We start from the raw sequence: 24,169 nt of genomic DNA, 5'->3' as shown, positions 1-24,169 counted from the left end.
GCCATCTTCCTGGCTTCAAAATTCCTAACTTTTATTTTTTTTTCTTATTTGCATAGTATATCTTACCATTTTATCGATGTGCACTGACACACAATTATGAAAAATTTTCACCATCTTGCTTATGAGTCAAATAATTATTTCAAGAGCACAGATAAGTGGCCCTAGAAATAGCACAGCCAGAAGGCATTTGCCTTGCTTGCAGCTGACCATATTTTATCCCCTGAAGTGCATATGGTCCCTCAGCACCATCAGAGGTCATTCATGAGCTCAGACTAGAAATAGTACCTGCATACCACAGGTATATGTAGCCCAAATCTCCTGGCCACCCCACTAAAAAGAACAGGTAGTGTTGCATAGTAAAATATTATGTAGTATTAGGAAATAATGAGTTTTAATTTTCTATTCTCCTTGTGATATTTTCTACTTATTACATTTATGTATTTTTAGTGGTATTGTTTTAAAACAACACAAAATTCCTAAAAGTGTAACAAATGACTCTAATGAGTTTGTGTTTGATGATTGCAGCATGCAACCAGTTGCTTGCTCTTTTATTCAGTAAGTCATTTATTGTATCTTACTCTTTTTTGTGCCTTTTTTGTCATTAGTGGTATTCATTTTTAGTGCATGTACCTAGCAATAGATTTCTCTTTAATTTATGTGTACATCATGGTCACGGTCCTCCCATTGTTCATCAATTTGCTCGAGCGGTCCCAGTAACATTGTGAGACTTGTTACTGTGTTTGGCATATAGAATACGTCACAGGGAGCTTGCCAGGCTTTGCCCTGTGGGCGAGATACTCTCGGTAGCTTGCCGGGTCCTCTGAGAGGGGCGGAGGAATCGAACTCGGATCAGCCATGTTGGCTGTGTGTAAGGCAAATGCCCTACCCGCTGTGCTATCGCTCCAGCCCTATGTGTACATATCACTTTTATAATGTCCTGATTTTGTGTCTCACAGTGACTTACTATTTTGAAATTTTCAGCCATTGTATTCCAATTTTTAAATGAATTTATGTTAGATATTTGTTATTTTTTTCTGTTCTCTCAGTACTCATTTACAATTTTTTTGTTTTCTTGTATCTTTGTGCCTATTACAGTAATTTTTTCATATCTATCTTCAGTTCATTAATTCTTTTCATTTGTGCTTACTCTGCTGTTTAATCTTCTAAAATATTAATTGTAATATTGATTTTTCTCTAAAAGACCCCCCCAAATATTGTACTATATAATTTTTGTATGTAATTTATGTATGTTACAGGTACTATGATATTATTTATGTTACATAATTTTGTGCTCTATAATTGTGTCTTATAAACTTTAATTTTTCTGGTTTTGTTTATGGTTGTATTAACAGTTGGTGCAAATCCTGAAGGTCACATGATTTCTGTTAGGTGTAAAGCATAGTACATAAACATCTTAAATTTTAATATATACATATTTACATATACTGGTTTTTATGTATATTAAACTTATTTATCAACTTGAACTTAATGGATAGTGGTGGTAATATAGTCCCCCTTTTATAGCATGGAGATTTAAGTCACTTAGCAAGTGGTAGAGCTGAATAGCTTAATTTCTTAAAGTTGAACATCAGGCTGGAGAAGGTAGCTCAGCAGTAGAGCTTGTCTTGCAGATGTGAGGCATCGGGTTTGATCCCTGATGTGCCCTTTTCAAAAAATGCTTAAAATCAGTCAATACTGCTTATAGTTACAATGAGTTAAAGTATTTATTCATAGTCAAGAGCTGCACTATTATCATTCTTTCTGTACAGTCATTTATTTTTATGGTTTAAAATTATCTTTTCCTCTATTACGTCTTTGCTTTTGTGCTAAATATCCCAAATTTTCTCTTTTCCCCAGTAATTCCTGCAGAGTACTTTGTAGGATTCTAATCATTTGTATGTCGTAGTACTTAGCACTGTAGCACTGTCCTGTAGCACTGCCCCCCCCACCCCCCTGTTATTTATTGATTTTCTCCAGTGGGCACCAGTAACGTCTCCATTGTGAGACTTGTTGTTACTATTTTTGGCATATCAAATATGTCACGGGTAGCTTGCCAGGCTTTGCCGTGCGGGCCGAATACTCTCGATAGCTTGCCAGGCTCTCCAAGAGGGGCGAAGGAGTCGAACCTGGGTTGGCCGCGTTCAAGGCAGACATCCTACCTGCTATGCTATCGCTCTGGCCCTCATAGTACTTAGTTTAGGATGATTTACATAGATGGGTTTTTTTGTATTATTCATTTTAATTTTTTCTTTGCTTCTTTCTCTCTTTTTTCTTTCTTTCTTTCTTTTTTTTCTTTTTGCTATTTTGGGTCAAACCCAGCGATGCACAGGGGTTACTCCTGGCTCATACACTCAGGAATTACTCCTGGCGGTGCTTGGGGACCATATGGGATGCTGGGAATCGAACCCGGGTCAGCTGCATGCAAGGCAAACGCCCTACCCGCTGTGCTATCGCTTCAGTCCTCTTTTCTTTCTTTTTTTAAAAAAATATTTCTTGAGGTTCTAAGTGGTGTTCAATATATACTTGGCCAATAAAGCTGGTGGCTCAGAGCTAGGGCCCAAGGATGTTACTTTACTCTGGGCTAATGCCACATCTAGTAATGCAAAGGGATCTCCAGAGCTATACTCAGTGATGCTCGGGAGACCATGTGGTGCCAGGGAAGGTGCCATTGACCCCAAGCAAGCCCTGAATCTTCCTGACCCTTACATTTATGTATATATATGTATATCTAACATATATATACATATATTAATGTAGGAGTACTGCTATCTATTCAGCTATTGATCAAGCTGATTAAATTGGGCATAAACTCCACATTATTTTTTTAAATTGAATATCCGTGAGATAGACCATTACAAAGCTGTTCATAATTGGGTTTCAGTCATACAATGATCCAGCACCCATCCATTCACCTGTGTACATTTCCCATCACCAGTGTCCCTTGTTTCCCTACAACCATCCCCTAACACCCCACCGCCCATCCCCAGCCTCCCTCTATGGGAGGCACTTTCCTTCTTACTCTCTCTTTTTTCCTTTTGTGCATTATTGTTTGCAATAATACAGATACTAAGAGGACATGGTGTTTGTTCAGGGCATCCTGATAATACTTTTATCAGGATGGTAAGAGAGGAGTAGCTTTTTAACCGGGTGGTAGCTTTGGAGTGTGAATGTGACTGCAGAGTCTTCCAGAAGTACAGGGAGTTGGGAGAAGTAGCCCATCCTGACCCCGAGAAAGCCTGGAGATTTCAGTAGAAAAACATGTATACCAGAATTTTCAGCAGTTTATGTCTCGGTGAGGTCCATCCTTAGATGATGGACTTAAACTGAGCATATGGCAGCAATTGTGGATTATGAGAGCAAGTGGCTGCTGGGGGCTCTGCTTGGGTGGGCACCAGGCTGACCTGCCCTCTCCAACTGACCCCAATCTGTTCAGCCATGCGTGGGTCTGAGATTAACTGGAGCTTTTGATCTATTTTGAGATTTATTTATGGGTCTCTGAAGCAAGGCTGGTAGTAGAACTTACATGGTGGCTCTGATGCTGATTCATGGGTGGGGGGGTGACTGACAGAGCTTCTCAGAGTATTGGGAAGTGGGGGGAGGTAGCCCATCCCAACTTCGAGAAAGCCTGGCGATTTCAGTCACAAAATTCGCATACCCCAATTTTCAGCAGAAGATGTCATGGTGAGGTCTGTCCTGAGACAGTGGAGGCAAGCCGGGGTTTTGGTGGCAATTTTAGATTGTGGAAGCAAGTGGCTGCTGGCGACTCTGCTGCTTGGCAGGCACCACATCAATCCATACCCCCCCTTCAGTTTACCCCAATCTGTTCAGTCATGCATGGGTCCAGGATTAATTGCGGCTTTTGATCTCTTTTGAGATTTATTTAGGGGTCCCTGAAATAAAGCCGATAAATGAACTTGTGTAGAGCTGGAGGTGGTTTGTCAGCGTGGCTCCCACATACTTAACTTTTGGCCATTTAATTTCTTGGTAAACTTGTTCCCAAGTTATTGGGGTCCGGCCAAAGGCACAGTCACAGTTTGGGGATATTATGAAGCCCGAAGGCAACATAAAGCTGCTGATGCACTCACCCCACTGTCAAAGGTTGACTTACTGGCAGTACCATGCCCCCTATATTGATAATTTTAAGCATTTAATCGTTGGTTTGGTTTTGGGGCCACACCTGGCAGTGCTCAGGGATTACTCCTGGCTCTGTGCTCAACAATCACTTTTGTCAGGGTTCACGGTACTCTGTGGGGTCCAGGGTACTAAATCTGGTTCAGCCAGGTACAAACTATGTGCCTTACCCACTGTACTGTTTCTTCATCCCCATTGATAGCATTTAATTGTGATATGAGAAGTATCTTGCAGTTTTGTGATGCTCAATAAAATACTGGAGATGTTCTGTATGGATATTATATATGTTAATTTTCCAATATTGCAAAAATTCTCTGAACATAGAATATTTTCTCAGTAAGGTGCTTTTATATTTTAGCTACTTCTTTTGCCATGTAAAACCTTTTTGATTTGATGTTGTCCCACTTACTTATTTTTGTCTCTGCTATTATTACCAATGGAATAAACTCAATGAAGGCAAACTGAGATCTCTATGCTGAAGAGTCCTATGTTTTCCTCAATGTATTTTATGGATTTTGGTCTGATCTCAAAGTCTTTAATGCAGTTTGTGTTAGATTTTGTGAATGGTGTAAAATATGGTTGCATCTCCCTCCCCCCTCCCTCACTTCCTCCCTCCCCCCTTCTTCTTTCCTCCTTTCTTCCCTCTCTTCCTATCTCTCTACCCTCCCCTTCCCTCCCCTGCCCTCCCCTGCCCTCCCCTTCCCTCCTCTCCCCTCCCCTTCCCTCCTCTCCCCTCCCCTTCCCTCCTCTCCCCTCCCCTTCCCTCCTCTAAACTCTCCTCCCCTCCCCTCTCTTCCCCTTTCTTTCTGTGGCTTTCCAGTTTGTCCAGCACCATTTGTTGAAGAAGCAGGTAGCTCCGTTGCCATAGATCAACTGTTAATGAATCTGAGGGTTTATCTCTAGACTCTGTTCTGTTGAGTCTGAGTTTGACTTTATTCCAACAGCATGGTCGGATTGCTGTAGTAGACTAGGAGTAAGAAAGGCTTTGATGATTGTGTGGTATGGTAACCATATACATCAGATCTACATATATGAACAGTATTTTAACCAGGTTGCCTAAATTAGAATACTATTTAAGAAAAAAGAATAAAGTTGATTTGTCACTCATCAGAAGCTAATACAAACATCACTTGATCACTTGACATCCCATTATTCATCAATTTGCTCGAGCGGGCGCCAGTAACATCTTCATCTGTCCCTGTCGCGTACTAGCATAGCTCAGTGACGTCTGCTTGTTCTAGGAACACAAACAGTCTCAAGCGAATCATTCAGAGTCTTGAAAAAGAAGTCTGACCATCTCACAGGTGGGCAGCCATGCGATCTTTTGATGTCCTGTGGAATCCAGTTGGTAATGGCTCTAGTCCAACGGTCATCTCCAAATCTTATTATGGGTCCAGCCCATCTGATTTTAGATGTCTTGGCAAACAGACAGTGTCCCTGATTCTTGACCATCGATGGAGGTCAGAACTCCAGATCTTTCTCTCATTTGAGTGAAGCATGGTACTCCAAGCATAGCTCTTTCGATTCCTCTTTGGGAAACCTGAATAGCATTCTCATCCTGTTTTCGTAGGGTCCAGATTTCTGAGGCATAATGTTAATGAAGGAAAAACAGTGGAATTGAAGAGATGTGCCCAGACCTGGAGGTTCTTCGTCCTCTTATTATTTCTTCAATGCTCTTGAAGGCATTCCAAGCCGCTCTCTTTCTCCTGTGCAGCTCAGGTGCCAGGTCATTTGTCATGTTGACTTCTCAACCTAACTGTTGCATTCAGAGTATACATAACTGTTGCATCGGAGATGTTCGTTCCATTGAGAGTGAATGGAATATCAGTAATGAGACTGTTTCTCATAAACATTGTATTTGTGAGATTCAGCTGTAGTCCAACCTTTCCACACTCACGGTCAAAGTTGGCCAGCATTTGTGCTGCTTGGCTGATGTTTGGCATTACTAGAATGATGTCATCAGTGAAGCGGTAACTGTGTACATCAGATACAGATGTAGAAGAGATCTGAGGAGAAGTCATGGTAGTTGCTGACTGTTTATCTTCACTCCCATTTCCTTCCCATTCCAGTTGTCACATGACATTCTCGAGGGTGGCACTGAAGAGTTTCAGTGAAATGGTATCACCCTGCCGAACCCCTCTCTTGACGTCAGTGATCACCTCCCTGTAGAATGGTGAGATCCTGGTAGTGAATCCGCAGAACAGCTCATGGAGGATCCTGATGTATTGAGTTTGAATGCCCTGTTTGTCTATGGCCTCAATGACCTCTTCAGTCTCAACAGAATCAAAGGCCTTCTTTTAATCAATGAACATTAGACAGAGCAGCATCTTGAACTCCCGAGAAACTTCAGTGAGCTTGGTTATCGTGTGGGTATGGTTGATGGTGCTGAATCCTTTTTGGAAACCGTCTTGCTCACATGGTTGTCCTTCATGTAGTGTTCTGCCAATCCTATTCAGGATGACTCGAGTGAACAGCTGGTAGATGATGGAAAACAGGCAGATTGCCCGATAGTTGCCGATGTTGTGGATGTCTCCCTTCTTGTACAGTAGTACAGTCCTGCTGGTTTTCCAATGGGATGGAACCTTGTATTTAGACAGGTAGCTTGTGAAGAGCCGAGCCATTGTATTGATGAATACTGATGGCAGGTTCTTCAGGTGTTCGGGTCTGACCTTGTCTGGGCCGGGTGCTGTTTGCTTCTTTACCAACAAAATGGTGTGTCGGATTTTGGAAGGGAGAACTTTGGGAACGACATATCCATCCTGTGGAATTTGGTATGTGGGCAGGTGGATGTGGCTATTGAAGAGATCCGAGTAGAAGTCATGGATAATCTTCTCCATTGCCCTTCTGGAAGATGTGATAGACCCATCAGGACATCGGAGGGCAGTCATCTTGGTCTTGTAGTTGGCGAAGGACAGGTGGGCGTTGCGAATGCTTTTCCCGGCTTCTGCAGCATCTGCCAGCACTGCTGCTTTTCTCTCTTTGAGGCCTTTCTTGATCACTTCTCTGTACTGCTTTGCGAGCTTGGACGTTCACTTGCAGTTGCCTGAGGCTTGGCCAAGCCACGTTGGCGAATGAGCTCAAGAGTTTTCAAAGACAGTCGTCTTTTTGTGACTATCTCTCTCTTGGGGTTCTTCGCACAATCATGGAGGTGCCGAACTAGTCGATCAATACAAACATATGTATGTATATATACACACACCCACCCTTTAGCTGGATGAAAATAGAACTTCATTTATATAATTTGCTCTAAAGGATATTTTAGTCTAAGCAATGTTCTTTTGTATTTTTGTTTTTGGGTCACACCTGGCTGTGCTCAGAGCTGACTCCTAGCTCTGTTTCCAGGGATCATTCCTGCTGGTGCTCAGGGGACTGCGCGTGGTGCCAAGGATTAAATCCAGGTTGCTGCAAGTGATTTATCCACTATAGTACCTCCCCAATGTTATTTTAAACTTATTGAACCCTCCTTTCAATAAACTTATTGAACACCCCAACACCACCACCCACACACACACACACACGCACACACACACACACACACACACACACACACACACACCATCTTTCTTTAATTTTCATCTATTATAAAGCTGGCAAGATTAAGTTGTTTTTATTTTGTTGTTTATTGTTTGGGGGCCTCACCTCGTGTATTTTAGGCCTGGTCTTTCCCTGAGTTTGCTTGGGGAACCATATGGTGCCAAAGATAGTACTGGGCCAATGCCCTTTGGTCTATCTCCTCAGCCCAACAGTTGATTCTGAAACTAAGTGACCTTATGACAGTCAGTTGAAGTCAAATTCAAGATTGAGAGTTTAGGGATGGAAGCCAGGTCTGTGGGCTGGAATCTTAGTTTTAGTGCCAGTAACAATACCTACAACCTATAACTGAGTAGTTCTTCCTAGGTGATCTCTTTTTTTGTTTGTTCGTTTTTGGGTTATACCTGGAGGTGCTTAGGGCTTACTCTTGGCTCTGCACATAGGGATCACTCCTGATGGACCTATAGGGTGCTAGAGATCAGATCCAGGTTGGCTGCATGCAAGGCAAGTGCCCTACGTGCTGTACTATCACTCGGTCCTCTGTGGTATCTTTTTGATCTTCCCTCTGAAGCCTCTCTTCCTCATGCAACCACTGATTTCTGAAATGAGTAGTGTGGCCAGAGATATGCCTCAGTGGTAGAGCAGTTGTCTTGCATATGTGAGCCCTGGTTTTAGTTCTCTTCATGAAATCAACCCCTGGGCAACAAGCTGGGAGTTGTTCCTGAAAACACTGGGTGTACCCGCAAACAAAGTGATAATAATAACCAGTAAATAAAATAGTTAGTTCACATTGATTTCTTTCTTGAAGTACTTAAGTATGTCTGTTTGGCTTCCCAGTTTTACTTTTTACTGAAGACACTCTGTTGTAGTCGAGATTTGTTAGGACTCATTGCAAGGTATAGTTACGGGAAAGCATATTCTTATCTAGATTCTCCTAGACTATCTGCATCACTTTTTATTCTCTCTCATGTTATTCAGTTCATGCTTCCCTGTTTTTATCTTTTGTCATTTGTGTAAAATGTAGACTTTAGTTCTACCAGTGTTGACTATACAAATTCATAAATTTGAGGAGCTTGGGGATGTCATTTTTCAAGTCTTGAATCAGCTACCATTTCCCAGTGAGGCCTAGAAATGCTTTTATTTTCTTCCTGAACTTTTTCTAGCTTCCTGGTTGAGTATCCCCTTCAAAAATAGTACAAGCAAAGTTCCCCCAAAGCATTATGTCCTCAGACAACAAAATTTCTTTTTCTTTCTTGTGTGCATATAAATTTTTTTTAATGCACTAGCTAATTAGATTATTCCTGAATGAAAGATCCTCCGGTACTAATTCTCAGGTGCTAGTTCTCTTCCATGTGTGAAATGATCTTTTAGTCTCATATCCACTGATTGTTAAGTGTTAAGTTTTGAATATTGTTGCCTATGGATCAAAAGGAGCTTAGCATGTTAAATTTTGAATATTGTTGCCTATAATATAACAGCATATAAGGAGGTGCCTTAATCTTGGTGCCATGTGACTAGCCCCCAAGTACTCTTTGACTTTCTTTGGGGAAGGCTGGGGAGCGGGCAGGTGCCTCCCAAGCAGTACTCAAAGGGCCTCAGATGTGCTCTTTGGCCAGTAGGTACTCCCAGTGATGGGGTCTCCAATCTGACATGGAGATACAGGGTCTTCCAGGTGCTGGGGGTTTCATATGGTGCCAGGGATCAAACCCAACTACCTGCATGTGTGTCCCTTGCCACCGAGCATCTCTCCAATCCCTGTTTTACATTTTAAATTATGTTTATATTATAATATTTGCAGATATTTTTTTCTAGTTTTTCAGAGTGAGAACTGAGTTCCTTTATGTAATATTTCTTCTCTAGCCTGCTACTCTCTTTTCTTTTTGAAATGTTAAGCAAAATACAGCTGCAAAAGCAGGTAAGGCACTTGTCTTGCATGTGGCTCACCCAGGTTCTATCCCCTAACAAAGATATGGTCCCTGCAGCCCCACCCGGAGCCATCCCTCAGATCAGAGCCAGGAGCACCACTGGATGTGGCCCAGCTCCCCTGCTGCCCTCAGACAACCCCCACAAAACTGTCCATTTTCCTTTCAACATGTTTTGCCGTGTCTCTTCACTTTTTGTTTGGGTCCACACACTGATGCTGCTGTGTGTGTGTCGGGGACCACTTCCAGCTCTACACTTGGAGGTCACTTGCAGTGGTACTCGGGTGGCCATGTGGTATCAAATCTATTCCCCCTGCTTGCAGAGCGTGCACTTAGCCCACGGACCTCTCTCTCTGCCCGCTTTTGCTTCACACAATTGAGTTTTTTGATTGCTTATGCTTCTCAGTCCTCTGAACATTTAATTTCAGTTTGTGTGGTATCAATCCTGCGCTCATACTTGCTTTGGGGGAACTTGGCTGATATTTCTTACCCTGACATTGTGCAGGGTTTACTGCTGGTTTTGAGCTCAGGAAATCACTCCTGGCAGGGTTTGTAGGACCGTATGTGGGGTTGGAGATTGAATCCAGGTCAACCACATGCAAGGCGAGCTCCTGACCTGCTGTATTATCTCTCTGGTCCCTGGTAACTTGATTTTATTACTCGTTAGCTTGCTCATTATTTACATGTGTAGCTTTTTTCCATTTTTCTGAATTTCTATTTTCAAGCTGATAGTAAGTCCCCAGTTTTCTGTTATTTATATGCCAGTTCCATTAAACTTTTCCATTTCATTATTGGCCACCGTCCCTTTCAATTGCTCATAATACAGTTTTTCCTATTTTAAGATGACAAACGATACTAATGTTTTCCTTCACCTTGATACCATAATCCTTTCCTCTAAGATTCTTAAATTTCTCAGTAGACAGTTTTTCTTTCAGAACCAGCTTTTCTGTGTCAGTAATTTATGTTGGGCCTTAACCAATAGATTTCACATCATTTATTATTCTTTCAGATTTACACCATTGCCTAGGAGTCAAGGTCCATTGCATTCTTATTTCCCTTCATTTTCTAAATAATTTCTGATTCAGTTGTTGTTTAGTTAAAAATCTCTTCTCAAGGGGCCAGCCAGATTAAGGCACATGCCCTTCAGGCTGCTGAGTCCTGCTCCATTTCCAGCACTCTTAACTGTTCTGCCCACCTGCCTCTTGACCCTTCACCCCGGGCATTGCTGGGCAAACCCATAGAGGCTCCCAAGTACTGCCAGGTGTGACTTTGGTGCTCTCCTGCACTGCCAGGCTGAGCTGCACTTGAGCCTTGGCATTGAACCACTGCCCAGGTTGGCCAAGCCTGGTCCAGAGTGTTCTCCTGGGCCTTTTGGGCCCTGCTTTGGAGACATACTTCCCCATCCCTCCCCATCCCCAATCCTGCCCCCCTGCAAAAAAAAAAATTCCTTCTCAAGTCCTTCCTTTAGATGAGTGTGGGTGTGTGTGCTTTTTAAATCTTTCAGTTTTACTTCTATTGCTGTCTTCTTTTTTGCATGTAGTGCCACGATGGCATCAGGGCCTCATGCATGCAAGGCAAGTGCTCTGCCCTGAGTGGCATCATCTCTGGCTGCAGTGCAGTACTTGGGGGACCATATGGAATATGAGGGATCAAACCCAGGTTGGCCATTGCAAGGCAGATACCTTACCTATTTATATCCAACCCCAATATAGTTTTCATCTTTTTGTATTCTTTGACAATTTTCTCAGTTTGTCCTTCAGGTTCCAAATTAAAAGTTTGTTTCTCAACTATGAAGCTTTTTTCATTTGTTTGTTTGTTTTGTTTTGTTTTGTTTTTCAATACTGCTTTATCTGTGGAAATGATTATTATTATATATTTTTTTGCATTTGCCTCTTTTTAAATAGTCCTGCTGCTTTTACCTCTAGTTCATTTATATCCTTTAGAAGATGTTAGATCTTTCCTTGTCTCTCCTACCCTTAGGTATGTTGGTTTTGTGCAATGGAATCGGGGTGAGCTGTGAGGGGACCTTATTATTACCTTGTCAGTGGTGAAAAGTTCAAGCCTGGGTCTGTTTCATGTGTGCACACCTTGGAAATCTGCATTCCTCCTTGTGGTTCCTAGCCACAAACAGGAGTCTCCTGCCTTTTAATCACCCTCTACCACCACCCCCCTGAACACCCCTGTGCCCAGGAAGCTAACTGCACATGTACATACATATTTCAGTATGTTAGGCCTTCTGGGTTTTTCTTGGGGCACAGCAAGCCTTCCATCAAGGTTACCATAGCCCATGACCACATTCTTCAAGCCCTGCTCACTTCCGTTCAGAATAGATTTGCTGATGAGAGGTAAACAGGTTGGATTTGGAATTGAAGTTGGGGAGGTAAAATTCAAATGTATGGTTATGCCCCTCCCCGCCCCCATCCTGTTTTTGACTGTCTCACTTACAGCCTCAAATAGTATTTCATCCGTGTACCATTTGTATTCAATGATACTAGAAAAGAAACTTCTATTTTGAAAGCCCAATTTTTCACCATGATACTCTCCACATCTTTATATAGTTATCTCTTAGCATATCCTACAATTTCTAGAAAGTATCTTTTTACTTTTTATCTTTTTGCTTTTGTGGGGAATGTGGGTCTCCTAAGTGGTGCTCAGAGAGCTGTGGAGGGTCTTAAGAAAGATCACTAAGAAGTGATTCTCTGACGGGATGTTTGAAGCTTCAACACAAGTGCCAAGGATGCTGTGCTGTTCCATCCCTGAGATGCTGGGGACTTTCAGGGCTACTCCTGGTGATGCTCGGAATATCCGTGGAGTTGGTGATCAAACAAGTAGAGTACATGCCTTGAATGTGCCCTAAACACTTTACTTTCTTCCAGCTTTTTAAGATGGCCAATGAACAAATTCTATTAGGGAGGTTGTTTGAGTTTTATGTAACTGTTGGGGAAAGTTGATTTGTCCAGATGCAGATTTCATTGATCAAGTTGTGAATGATATGAAAATCTTGAAGAGCAGAGAGGCCATTTAGTATAGATTCCAAAACTAAGAAACAAGGTTAAGGTGAGACGCAGGAAGCAAGAGCTTTAAGTTATTGGTGGTCCTGGGAAGAAGACAGGGTGATAATATGGGAATTGAGGGCCACAGAGAATCAGAAAGACTTATTCTGATTATATATAGCTATGGGCTGGAGCAATAGCACAGCGGGTAGGGCGTCTGCCTTGCACGCAGCCAACATGGCCGACCCGAGTTCGATTCCTCCGCCCCTCTCGGAGAGCCCGGCAAGCTACCGAGAGTATTCGATATGCCAGACATAGTAACAACAAAGTCTCCAATGGAGACATTACTGGGCCCGCTCGAGCAAATCGATGATCAACGGGAGGGCCTTTACCTTTTTACCTTATATATAGCTATATTTTCTTCCTTATTTTTGTATTGGATTTTGGGCACACCTGGCGGAGCACAGGGCTCCCTGGCTCAGGGATCACTCCTAGAGGTGTTAGTGGGGTTGATTCTGGGTCACTACATGCAAGACAAGTTCCCTATCTGCTGTACTATTGCGCTAAGTCCCAGTTATCACTTCTTCTTAAGCCATTTACTAGAGTTGCTGGAAAGAAGTATTAGAAAAGATTAAACATTAAAGTTCCCGTTCTGTTCCAGAAAATTAAAACAAGGAGGCATCCAATTGAATTTGAGTATGTGAAAGAAAATATAGTAACATATTCACGGTGAAAAAATTATGGCAGAATATGTACATTTCTGTTGCAACAGTCATTTTTCTTTGAGATTTAAATTATCTTTGAGATTTGAATTATGCACACATGCTTTCTGTAATACTGATATTCACTTTTTCCCAATCCGTCTCAGGCGAAGATCATTTGAATTATATAACACATGTTAACTTCACATTGACTGGTAAATTAATCTTATGCTGCTTCCTAGCATTTTACATTTACATAAATAGTCTTATAAAAGTTTTAAAACCAGTGATTTGATCCTCAGTATATAAAGGATAGATAGTCTGAGAAACAGGAAAAGGTTTTATTCTTTTTTTTTTTTCTTCTTGGATCATACCTGGAGATGCTCAGGGGTTATTCCTGGCTCTTGCACTCAGGAATTACTCCTGGCTGTGCTCAGGGGACCATATGGGATGCTGGGAATCGAACCCGGGTTGGCCACATACAAAGCAAACACCCTACCCAGCTGTGCTATCACTCCAGCCCTAAAGTTTTTATTCTTCATCAGTAACAATTCCTTTCTGGTATTGTTAGCTTCTGTTTTACATTTCTTACCTGCTTGTACATGGAATCATATGGCATACATTTGGACTTTGCCATTGATTGAGTCTCTTGGTGCCCCAAAGTAGCTCTCTCAAATAGAAATCATTCCTTTATACTTTTGTTGCTATTCAATTTTTTATTCATAGTGTAGTCATAAAAAATATTTTTGTTTTTATGGATTGAGAAAGAGTTTATTGGCAGCAAGATAGAAGGTTGGTGGAGGACCCCATTCTCAAAGCCACCATCAGAAAATGTTTTTTTTTTTTTAAGACCACTCTGAATTGTCTTAGTTTATGATTTAATTTTTTTGAACTTTTCATTATTTTTTGGTGCTGGAATGGAATCCAGATCCCATGCATGCAAGCAGACACTTTACCCCTGAACCATGTTGAAGGCCCCTATTCAATCTTTTTCAAGGTAAAAAGGATCAAGCTGAGGAAAGAGCTCAGAGGGCTGGATCAAATGCTTTGTACGCAGAGTCCAGGTTTGATTCCAGGTACCACACGGATCCTGGGCAGGGATCCCTGCGGTGAAGCTGGGAATCACTACTGAGTGCTCCCACACTACTACCTCCCTCCTCCCCCAAGCCAGAAGAAAAATGATCTCACTCATTTTTATAATAGAGGGAAACAAAGCCAGGGAATCAGTATAAAATGATGATAAGCCTTTGGCCTTGGATTACAAACTGCTTACGAGGGGACAGAATGGTGAAGAGAGGATTAGAGGTAGCATAAGGTCAGAGCTACAGGGGTTAAGGTGCTTGCTTTGCGCACTGTCAACTCTTGTTTGATCCCTGGCACCAAAAATGGTCGTTTGAGCATCTCCCTGAGTCACTCCTGACCACCGAGTCTCTGAGCACCTCTGGGTGTAGAACCTAAAACCCATCTCCCCCCAAAGAAAAAGACAGTGGTGACGGGTCTTGGGAATTTTGGTGATGGTAAGGTGCACTTATCAGTATAAGGTATAAATGTTAGCAATATTGTAACTATGTCACCTAAGTAATAATGATAAAAGTTAAAAAAAAATATGTTGGGCATGGCCCAAGTAGTAGAGCCCATGCCTTGCAGGTGTCCCTGGGTTTATTCCTTAGCACTTGACAACAGATAGACCCCTATGCTCTGGGATCACTCCCAGCAGTGCTCAGGGGATCATATGACTTCCCATTCAAGTACTAACTGGCCTGATCCTGCTTAGCTTCTGAGTTCAGATGAAATTGGGTGCCTTCAGGGAGGTAGGGCCATAGACTCAGCGGAACATATATAATGGCAGGGATTGAACCCAGGTCAGCCATGTGCCAGGGAAATGTCCTACACTTGCTACTACAAGCTCTGAAAGAACCCCTGAGCACAACCCCTGAGTGGCTTCCACAATAATAAAAATAGACTTTAAGGAATAATTCACAGTTAAAAACAGTAGCTTGTATACATCCTGTATAGATGGGAGAGAGCCGGAGGTACTGAGAACCAAATACTAATGTCTCCTGGATACCCTCTTAAAATTAGAAGGTGAAGCAGATGCTTAACCTAAAATGCTTAGGATGAAAAGGTTATGGATTACTGTTGAGATATAGAGGGATGATCTTCTTGGGACCCTGCCTGAAGGGAGCTCTTTGCATATCAATGACTCCTTAAAGCAAATCTTCATCCTGCCTTCAGGGTCCCTCCCAAGAAATCAAAAATTTGCTGCTTTTTCTCTCTTCAGTCCCACTTTTGGAGCATCTCCAAAAGTTGCACAATTCAGAAGTGGAGTTGTTTAATTTATTTCCTAAAATTAATGTCCCAGTTCTGAGAATAGATTCATCCCATTGACCAGTTGTTTACCTTGAGACAGTGCTGCAGGTGGGTCTCAGAATAACAGACATTCTTATGGAGTCAAAAGATGTGTGTGTGTGTGTGTGTGTGTGTGTGTGTGTGTGTGTGTGTGGCGAGGGGGGGGGCGGTGCGTGGGGAGTTAGAAATGGGAGCAAATTGAAATTCTTGCTGGGTACTGAGTCAGGGAGATTTCTGGAACTCTGGAAAGGGGTTGATCAGCACGTCTTTAATTGGAAGCTCCTGGGCTGGTGTAATCTAATATTTATAAAATCTTTACGCTTGGGACCCACTTTTATCAATGGTTCTAAGTCTGTCTGTCTCTGTCTCTGTTTCTTTGTCTCTCTGTTTCTCTGCCTCTGTCTCTCTCTGTCTCTCTGTCTCTCTCTCTCTCTGTGTCTCTGTCTCTCTGTCTCTCTCTTTCTCTGTGTGTGTCTCTCTCTCATGCTATCACTGGTTCCTTGAGCCCTGCAAGGACTGATCCCTAAGCACAGAGCCAGAAGTAAACCCTGAGCATTACCAGATACTCAGGTAATGCTGAGCAAAAACAAACAAAAAACTTGTGTGATTTATTTTAAAAAGACAGAACAAAAGTCAAAATGACTAGAAGAAAGCCTGAAATGTTACTTTGGAAAGTCACATATTAGAAAAGGTCAGTATCCATCTCAATTCACAAGTGAAAATGAGGAGTAAAAGTAGAATCTGATGGAAACAAAAGTGTGTTTAAACAGAACATTTCCTTCCCATTCTCACCTCATTTCTGTCATCTAATTGCAGTTTACTTGTTTGCTAGATTAAATTAAGTTTACCAAATTAAGTTTACTTGTAACAAAATTGGACATTTGGTTTGCATGTGCACAGCAAGAACAGAGATTACCATGTAGATTCTTTCAATCTGCTACTCTAGAATCTCTTTTGAAAAAAATTGAGCTGTGAGCTGATCCAGTTTTTAATCACTTCTTAGGCCTCAGAAGACACAAGGAGTTTGACCTTCTGGCTCCTTCTGTGGGAATCCTGAGAGTTTACAGAAAAGTTTTAGAAGAAGAACAAGAATGGGAGATGGGACTCACTTTCTAGTTCTCTCTCTTTCTCTCTCTCTCTCTCTCTCTCTCTCTCATGCTAGAATGTATCATTATTTTTGTTTGGAGGCCAACCCTACTGGTTGCTTAGGGGCTACTTTTAGCTTATTGCTTGGAGGTCATTTCTGATAGTATTTTGAGGGGTGGAGATTCTATGTGGTGCCAGGGATTGAACCTGTGGTTCTTGGGTGCAAAGCATGCATTCCCGCCCCTTGAACTATTTCTCTTCTCCTTGGAAAGTACTTTTAATGTTTAAAATTAGAAAATTTGCTAGGTTAAAATTTCTGTATTTGTTTTAGAAATTAACATTTATCGAAACCAGTAAGATGAGTAGTCTTTGACAAATTCACTGTCACACTTGAAAATAATGGGTAACATTTCATATAGTCTGTATACTGAACAGCAATGCTTGTGTGCACTGAAGCCATAATTAGAATGCCCACTTTTAAAGAATCAAAATTCAATGAATCAAGTCAATTTTTAAAAAAAAATCAAGGATATTAGATTTCAATGTTCTTTCTTAATTTAGTTTGTCCACTGTGCTTTATTTAGTTTGTCCACTGTGCTTTATTTTAATTATTTATTATATTGCTTAACATGCCAGGAAATGTCTTCTAATACAATTTGTAAAATAATATAGTTTTAGCAATCTGGACATTACCTTTAGCAGTCTTCTTTTAAATTGCAGATTTAAGTGTTTTGTGAAGAATGATCTAGTTAGATATACTCAGGCATGTTATTTGATTGGAAACTTCATCAGGTTTAGTATATTTTTCTTTGGGGGGCCACACCAGGATGGTGCTCAGAAGCTGCCCCCATCTCAGTGCTGGTGGTGGGCTCAACTCGACTGTGCTCAGGAACCATGTGGTGCTGGGGGTTGAACCCTGGCTTCCCTCAGAGCAGAAGCTCCAGCCCTTTGAGCCATCTCTCAGCTCCATTCATTTCAGAATTTTAAAACCAAATGCTCACTTGAGCAAATAAATGAAATACTTGGTATATGTCACTTGCTGTTCTCATTTAGCAAATAAAAAATACATATTTCCATTAATAGGACAATAAGTTTTTATTTTGTATATTTTCCATTGTATTTACATATACATGGGTGGTTGTTTTCTTTGTTTTAGAATAGCACTGACTTGTCAATTCTAGTTAAAAATATAGCCACGGTCGTCTGCTGTCTTTTCTGGAATTTCTAGATTTGTAAGGTATACAGGATTGGTTCAAATATCATTGATCTGTAAGTGAGTAAGTTAGAGGTGAATTTTGGAAAGAAATTGAATTACTAATTTATTATGAATTTTTAGAATATTTTTTAATTTCCTGCACTAATTTTTTTCTAAAATATTAAGGCATCATGCTTTGCATAGTTCAGTTTCCTATGTATACTTTTCCAACACTAATCACTAGTGTTGACTCATAGGTGAATCTTAAAAAGACTGAAGGTGTAAGAGTAAAGGATGTGGCTCAGCAGTAAGGCTAGAACACTTGCCTTTATTTAAGTCTCTCACAACATTTTTGGGTTTTTTGGCTGGGGAATTTGGACCACATTCAGCAGTAGTATGTAGCTATTCCTTGCTCTATGCTCAGGGACCCATATGTGATGCTGAAGATTTGAACCAGGGTTGACCACATTCAAGGCAAATGCCTTACCCCATGTACTATATTGGAGTCCACCAAGGCAACTCTTAAAAAAGCATGTGAATTTTAGTGAAAATTTGGACATTTATTTGCCTTTGTTTTCCTAGTGTGTAGAAAAAAAACAAGAAAAGCTCTATTTTGGATATATAGATAGATTTTGTTATGTCCAGGATCTATTTCTGTTTCATAGTGGAGGTTCACAAATACAGTTATGTATGGACTTAGATTTTGTTTCTAAATAAAATATTATATATAGGTTTTATATTCTGAGGTGTTTCTGTGAATGAAAAACTTGAACACGTTTCAAGACCACATTTAACTTCTTCGTGGTTACACAATAGTAACTGCTAAAGACAAATTTTTACTTCATTTGCAGAGAAATTTGGCACAGTCTTTATTCTGGTAGGTTTCTTTGTTTTGTGCTTGGGCCATACCCTGCAGTGCTCGGAAGCTTCTCCAGGCTTGGTGTTCTGCATGTGGTGGGGGATGTCGAACTCACACATGGAAGGCAAGTGCTTTACTACCAAGACCCAGGCCAGCCCTAGATTTCCTTTTAATTTGTTAGAGGATATGAGACATCATTCCTAACTGAGGAGGTTTGGATTGCTAATAATAACTGCATTTTCACTCAAAATGAATATTTTTTTAATTTTTTGTTTTGTTTTTTTGATCCTCGTCATTTTTCTCACCCTTACTTCCCTCCCTCTCTTCTGTCTCCCATTCTTCCCTTCCTCCATCAGGGATTAATCCAGGGCCTCGCATGTGAAAGTCAAGTACTTTATCCCTGAGCTACATTCTCAGTCCCTGGGCTATTTTGTCTGTCTCTTTGTCTGTTTGCTATAACTGCGTGCTGTTCTCCAAATATAGTCTGCGCTTTAATTCTTCGTTGTTCTAGTTCATTATCGTTTCTGTGTCTCCAAGTACTTTTAATTCTGCTTTCTAGTATTTTACCCTTGCCCCTTAGGACCTAATTCCAGTGTTAGCTAGTTCCTTCTAAATTTCTGAGTTGTTTGCTCTGCACCCCAACATAATTAATTACGCCCCTTCTTTTTTGCGATCATAGCTTCTTTTTGGTGACTGTTATGGCCACTCTGCATCCTAGTCATGCCACAGTTATTAAGAAGAGGGGTAGATATGTATTTCATCTTGATATCTTGCACTAGACAAGTGCCAGCGACCATTTGTTGAATGAAATATTTAGAGCACCAGGCCTGTCATGATTAAGAAAGCAGCTTGCCTCATTAAATTCCTCGATGAGAGTCGCCCTCATGCACTACATGTCTCACATACCCCGTGCCCACCTGTTCCATGGTGCTTGCCGGTTTCCATGAAAGCGAATTTGAGAGCCTGCAAGGCGTGCGTTCCCTTTGGGTCAGTCAAATGCCAATGCACTAGCTTTGGCCCCGCGGTTGCTGTTGCGTTCTGACTCTTGCCTTTGGTCTCGCCTTCTGCAGGACCCTAACAGGAGCGTTCATACCAGCAGCAGCAGCAGCAGCAGCAGCTGTAGCAGCAGCAGCAGCAGTAGCAGCAGCAGCAGCAGCAGCAGTAGCAGCAGCAGCAGCAGTAGCAGCAGTAGCAGCAGCAGCAGCAGCAGCGGCAGCAGTACCAGTTTTTCAAAGCCTCACAAATTAATGAAGGAGCACAAGGAAAAACCTTCTAAAGACTCCCGAGAATATAAAAGTGCCTTCAAAGAACCTTCCAGGGATCACACCAAATCTTCCAAAGAATCTTCTAAGAAACCCAAAGAAAATAAACCACTGAAAGAAGAAAAAATTGTTCCGAAGATGGCCTTCAAGGAACCGAAACCCATGTCCAAGGAGCCCAAACCAGACAGTAACTTACTCACGATCAGCAGTGGACAGCAAGAGAAAAAGGCTCCTAGTAAAAGGCCCCCCATTTCCGATTCTGAAGAACTCTCAGCGAAAAAAAGGAAAAAGAGTAGCTCAGAGGCTTTATTTAAAAGTTTTTCTAGCGCGCCGCCACTGATACTCACTTGTTCTGCTGACAAAAAACAGATCAAAGATAAATCTCATGTCAAGATGGGAAAAGTCAAAATTGAAAGTGAGCCATCAGAGAAGAAGAAATCAACGTTGCCACCCTTTGATGATATAGTGGATCCCAATGATTCCGACGTGGAGGAGAATATGTCCTCCAAATCTGATGTGAGTACCTCATTGGTTTCCCTGTCTTTCTCTTAGTAAGTGTTTAGATAGTTTTCCAGACAGCCTCAGGATAAAGAAAGAGGGAGACAGTGGCCACTGATCCATAACATGGAGAAACAGACATACCTGTGACCTAGAAATGAAATTTCCTGAACTTGTGAAAAGAAATGAAATTATTAAGGGATATGCAGAGTTTAAGGCCATGTTTTAAATGGCTAAAGCGAAGATGTCCTTAGTATAATAATGGTTTGTTTGATCAGCAGCATAAAATTTTAGTTATGCAATAGAGCTTAGCTACTATAATTTTTCAGTGGTTGCTGATTGAGAAAACTGAGAAGAATGCTATGAAACTTGAATTCAAGGACAAATGAAATTTTTGTTTTGTTTTGGGGCCACACCCAGCGGTGCTCAGTGCTTGGAGGCAGCTGTGCCCTGGGGACCATGTTGTGCCAGGGATCTGGGCCTCCTGCATGCAAAGCATGTGCTCCTGCCTTCTGAGCTACCTCCCCAGCCCAAGGGAAAATGATTTTAAAAGAATAATAGAACATAGCAGAGTGCAATAATGTTGATTATTTTTTTTGCTCAAAGCAAGTTATTTGTTTACAGAGATGGAAAGCTGGTGTTAGTATTTTGAAATTATTTTACATATATATATATATGTGAAACCTATGAAATAAAGTGGCAGTATTTAGAAAATTAAAACAAAAAATCTTTTAGTTGTATAGTCACTGACTTTGAAAGTTTTGTGGTATGTGATTTTCATTACAAGTTCTTTTGATGATGAAATTTATTGTGAGTACCTAAAAGACCATCTGACCCAAAATGTTATTTGATGTTGAGATTTAAGCTTATAATTACAGATTTCTCTGAGTTGGAAGGGATTTTCTAATCCCTTGGAAGGTTCTTTATTCTAATCTAGCAATGTAAGAAATCTTACACTTTTAATGATAGGGCTGTTAGTAATTCAGAAGATAATCAATTCTATTTCTAGAGAATGAGCAGTATGTACTACGAAATTATCTCCTTTCAGCTTTTCTTTTTTTCCGTTTGGCCTTTTCAGTTGCTTATCTCTCACTCATGATTCACCCCAGTAATCTTCTTATGTTGGTTTGTTTGTATTTCTGCAGTATGGTCAAGGGAAGAGTTCAGCTAAAAATTGTAGGGCATTTTATAGTAACTTCTCTTTCTGTCACATAGAGTTGCCCTGCAAACCTTCTTAGGTTCGAGTGCTAACAAAAGAGGGGGCTTTAGCAGCGAATTCTCCATTCTGTATTTGCCTTGTTCTTAGTGCAAGGCTAGCTGGTTGAGATATGACTTCAGTGCCAATACAAATCATTTAGACCACCCCTACTCACTTTTCCCTATTCTCCAAAGCTAACCTTCAGATTTTAATAGAATCATATTTGTAGCGGTGGTGTATAAAGGACTAGACATTGGTTAATTTGTACTTTTTTTTTGGGGGGGAGGGTCAGATTTTACAGTGAATATGAAATGAATATGGGAGCTAATGGGTTTGTTTCAAAACTTCAAGTATTTTATTTTTATCTTTTTTTTTTTTATATTTCACCTTTCCTCTCAATTCAAAATTCTCTTTTAATGTAAGTGTCACTGGGAACTTTCCGTATAGTTGGCTTTTATCTTGAATCACCCTGAAATGTATATTGACTTTGGGGTGTAATTAGTGTGTCAAGATTGCCAAGTTTAGCAAATTTGTCTTTTCATATTCTGACAAGTTGCTGTTCTTTTAGAGCAGAGATTTTCAAATTGTGGATTGTGGTTCATTGGTGAGCCATGAAATATGTTTACTAAGTTATTAACAATTTTTCAAATAAAATTGTTTTATTTAGGAAATAAGAGACAAGAGGTGTCATGACCCCATAAAATGAAAGAAAGGAATTATCCCAACTTGGGATATGAACAGTTTCTTTTTTTTTTTTTTTTAATTTTATTGAATCACCGTGAGATGGTTACAAGCTTTCATGTTTGGGTTACAATCACACAATGATCAAACACCCATCCCTCCACAAGTGCACATTCCCCACCACCAATATCCCTGGTATACCCCCCATTTCCCACCCTCCAGGGCATACATGATTCCCCATAATCTCTCTTTACTTTTGGGCATTATGGTTTGCAATACAGACCCTGAGAGGTTATCATGTTTGGTCCTTTATCTACTTTCTGTACACATCTCCCATCCTGACCGATTCCTCCAGCCATCTTTTTCTTAGCGATCCCTTATCTATTCCAGCTGCATTCTCCCCTTTGCTCATGAGGCAGGCTTCCAGCCATGGAACAATCCACCTGTCCCGTGTATCTACAATCCTTAGGTGTCAGCCTCATGTTATGTTTTTTATACTCCACAAATGAGTAAAGTCCTTCTACGTCTGTCCCTCTCTTTCTGACTCATTTCACATAGCACAATCCTCTCCATGTAAGCAAGTTCATGACTTCATCTCTCCTGACAGCTGCATGGTATTCCATTGTGTAGATGGACCAAAGTTTCTTTAACCAGTCATCTGTTCTAGGGCACTTGGGTTGTTTCCAGATTTTGGCTATCGTGAACAGTGCTGCAATGGACATATAGGTACAGATATCATTTCTACTGTACTTTTTTGCATCCTCGGGATATCTTCCCAGAAGTCGTATTGCAGGGTCATATGGAAGCTCAATTTCTAGTTTTTGAAGGTGTCTCCATATTGTTTTCCAGAAAGGTTGGACTAGTGGGCATTCCCACCAACAGTGAAAGAGTGTCCTTTTTTCCCCACATCCACGCCGGCACTGGTTGCTTTTGTTCTTTTGAATGTGTGCCAATCTCTGTGGTGTGAGATGATATCTCATTGTTGTTTTGATTTGCATCTCCCTGATGGCTAGCGATGTAGAGCATTTTTTCATGTGCCTTTAGGCCATTTGTATTTCTTTTTTGAGAAAACTTCTGTTCATTTCTTGTCCCCATTTTTTAATGGGGTTGGAGGTTTTTTTCTTGTAGAATTCTACTAGTGTCTTGTGGGATATGAACAGTTTCTAAGTTAATTGTGCCCAGTGTTTCAAAACAAAGCAGAATATAGTTTTTAGTATATGTAATGGTTTCTAAACCCTTTATTTCAGATTATGTGTATTTTTTATAGCATATGATAATCAAGAATAATGCTTTTGTGTTGGGGACGGGGGGGGGGGGGCGGTGTTGAGAATCTAAACCTGGACCTCATACATGCAAGGCAAATGCTCTGCCCTTCAACTGCATTTCTGGCCTGATCAGAATTTTGAAAGACATAACCAATCATATCGGTCCACTGCCGCTTTAATGCCAGTCAAGAGACAGATGAGGAGAGGGCTGGGGATATAGTTTAAAGGTAAGGTAAAGTGCATGCTTAGTGTAGGTGAGGCCCTCAGTTCCATCCCTGGCATCACATGACCCCCTGGTGGCTATTGAGACTCCCCCAAGCAATGCTGGGCTGACCGCATTTCTGGCCCCAAGCACCAATGTGCCAGAACTGTACTACTCAACCGAGCACCTCAAGAAGTGACCTCAAGTTCCCAGAGCACCTCCTTATTTAAAACCCGACAGTGACTGGGAAGAAGGCTCAAAAGATTGAAGAATATAGTTTGCATGTGAGAGCCCTG

The 24,169-nt window shown here is 41.1% G+C and overlaps 1 protein-coding gene across 2 annotated transcripts in view; it reads left to right on the top strand.

Annotated features, from left to right (window-relative positions):
• The window catches only part of MLLT3 (MLLT3 super elongation complex subunit), a 325,185-nt gene that overhangs the window by 213,394 nt on the left and 87,622 nt on the right, over positions 1-24,169 (top strand). For both annotated transcript variants that reach the window (XM_056117039.1, XM_056117040.1), the window contains exon 5: positions 19,838-20,545. In XM_056117039.1, the coding sequence (XP_055973014.1) occupies positions 19,838-20,545 (708 nt within the window). The remainder of the gene's footprint in view (positions 1-19,837; positions 20,546-24,169) is intronic.

The sequence above is a fragment of the Sorex fumeus genome, unplaced genomic scaffold (genome assembly GCF_029834395.1).
Source record: "Sorex fumeus unplaced genomic scaffold, SorFum_2.1 ptg000034l, whole genome shotgun sequence".
Classification (NCBI taxonomy): Eukaryota; Metazoa; Chordata; class Mammalia; order Eulipotyphla; family Soricidae; genus Sorex; species Sorex fumeus.
The sequence above is the reverse complement of the archived record's forward strand: the minus strand, read 5'-3'. Positions and strand labels throughout refer to the sequence as shown.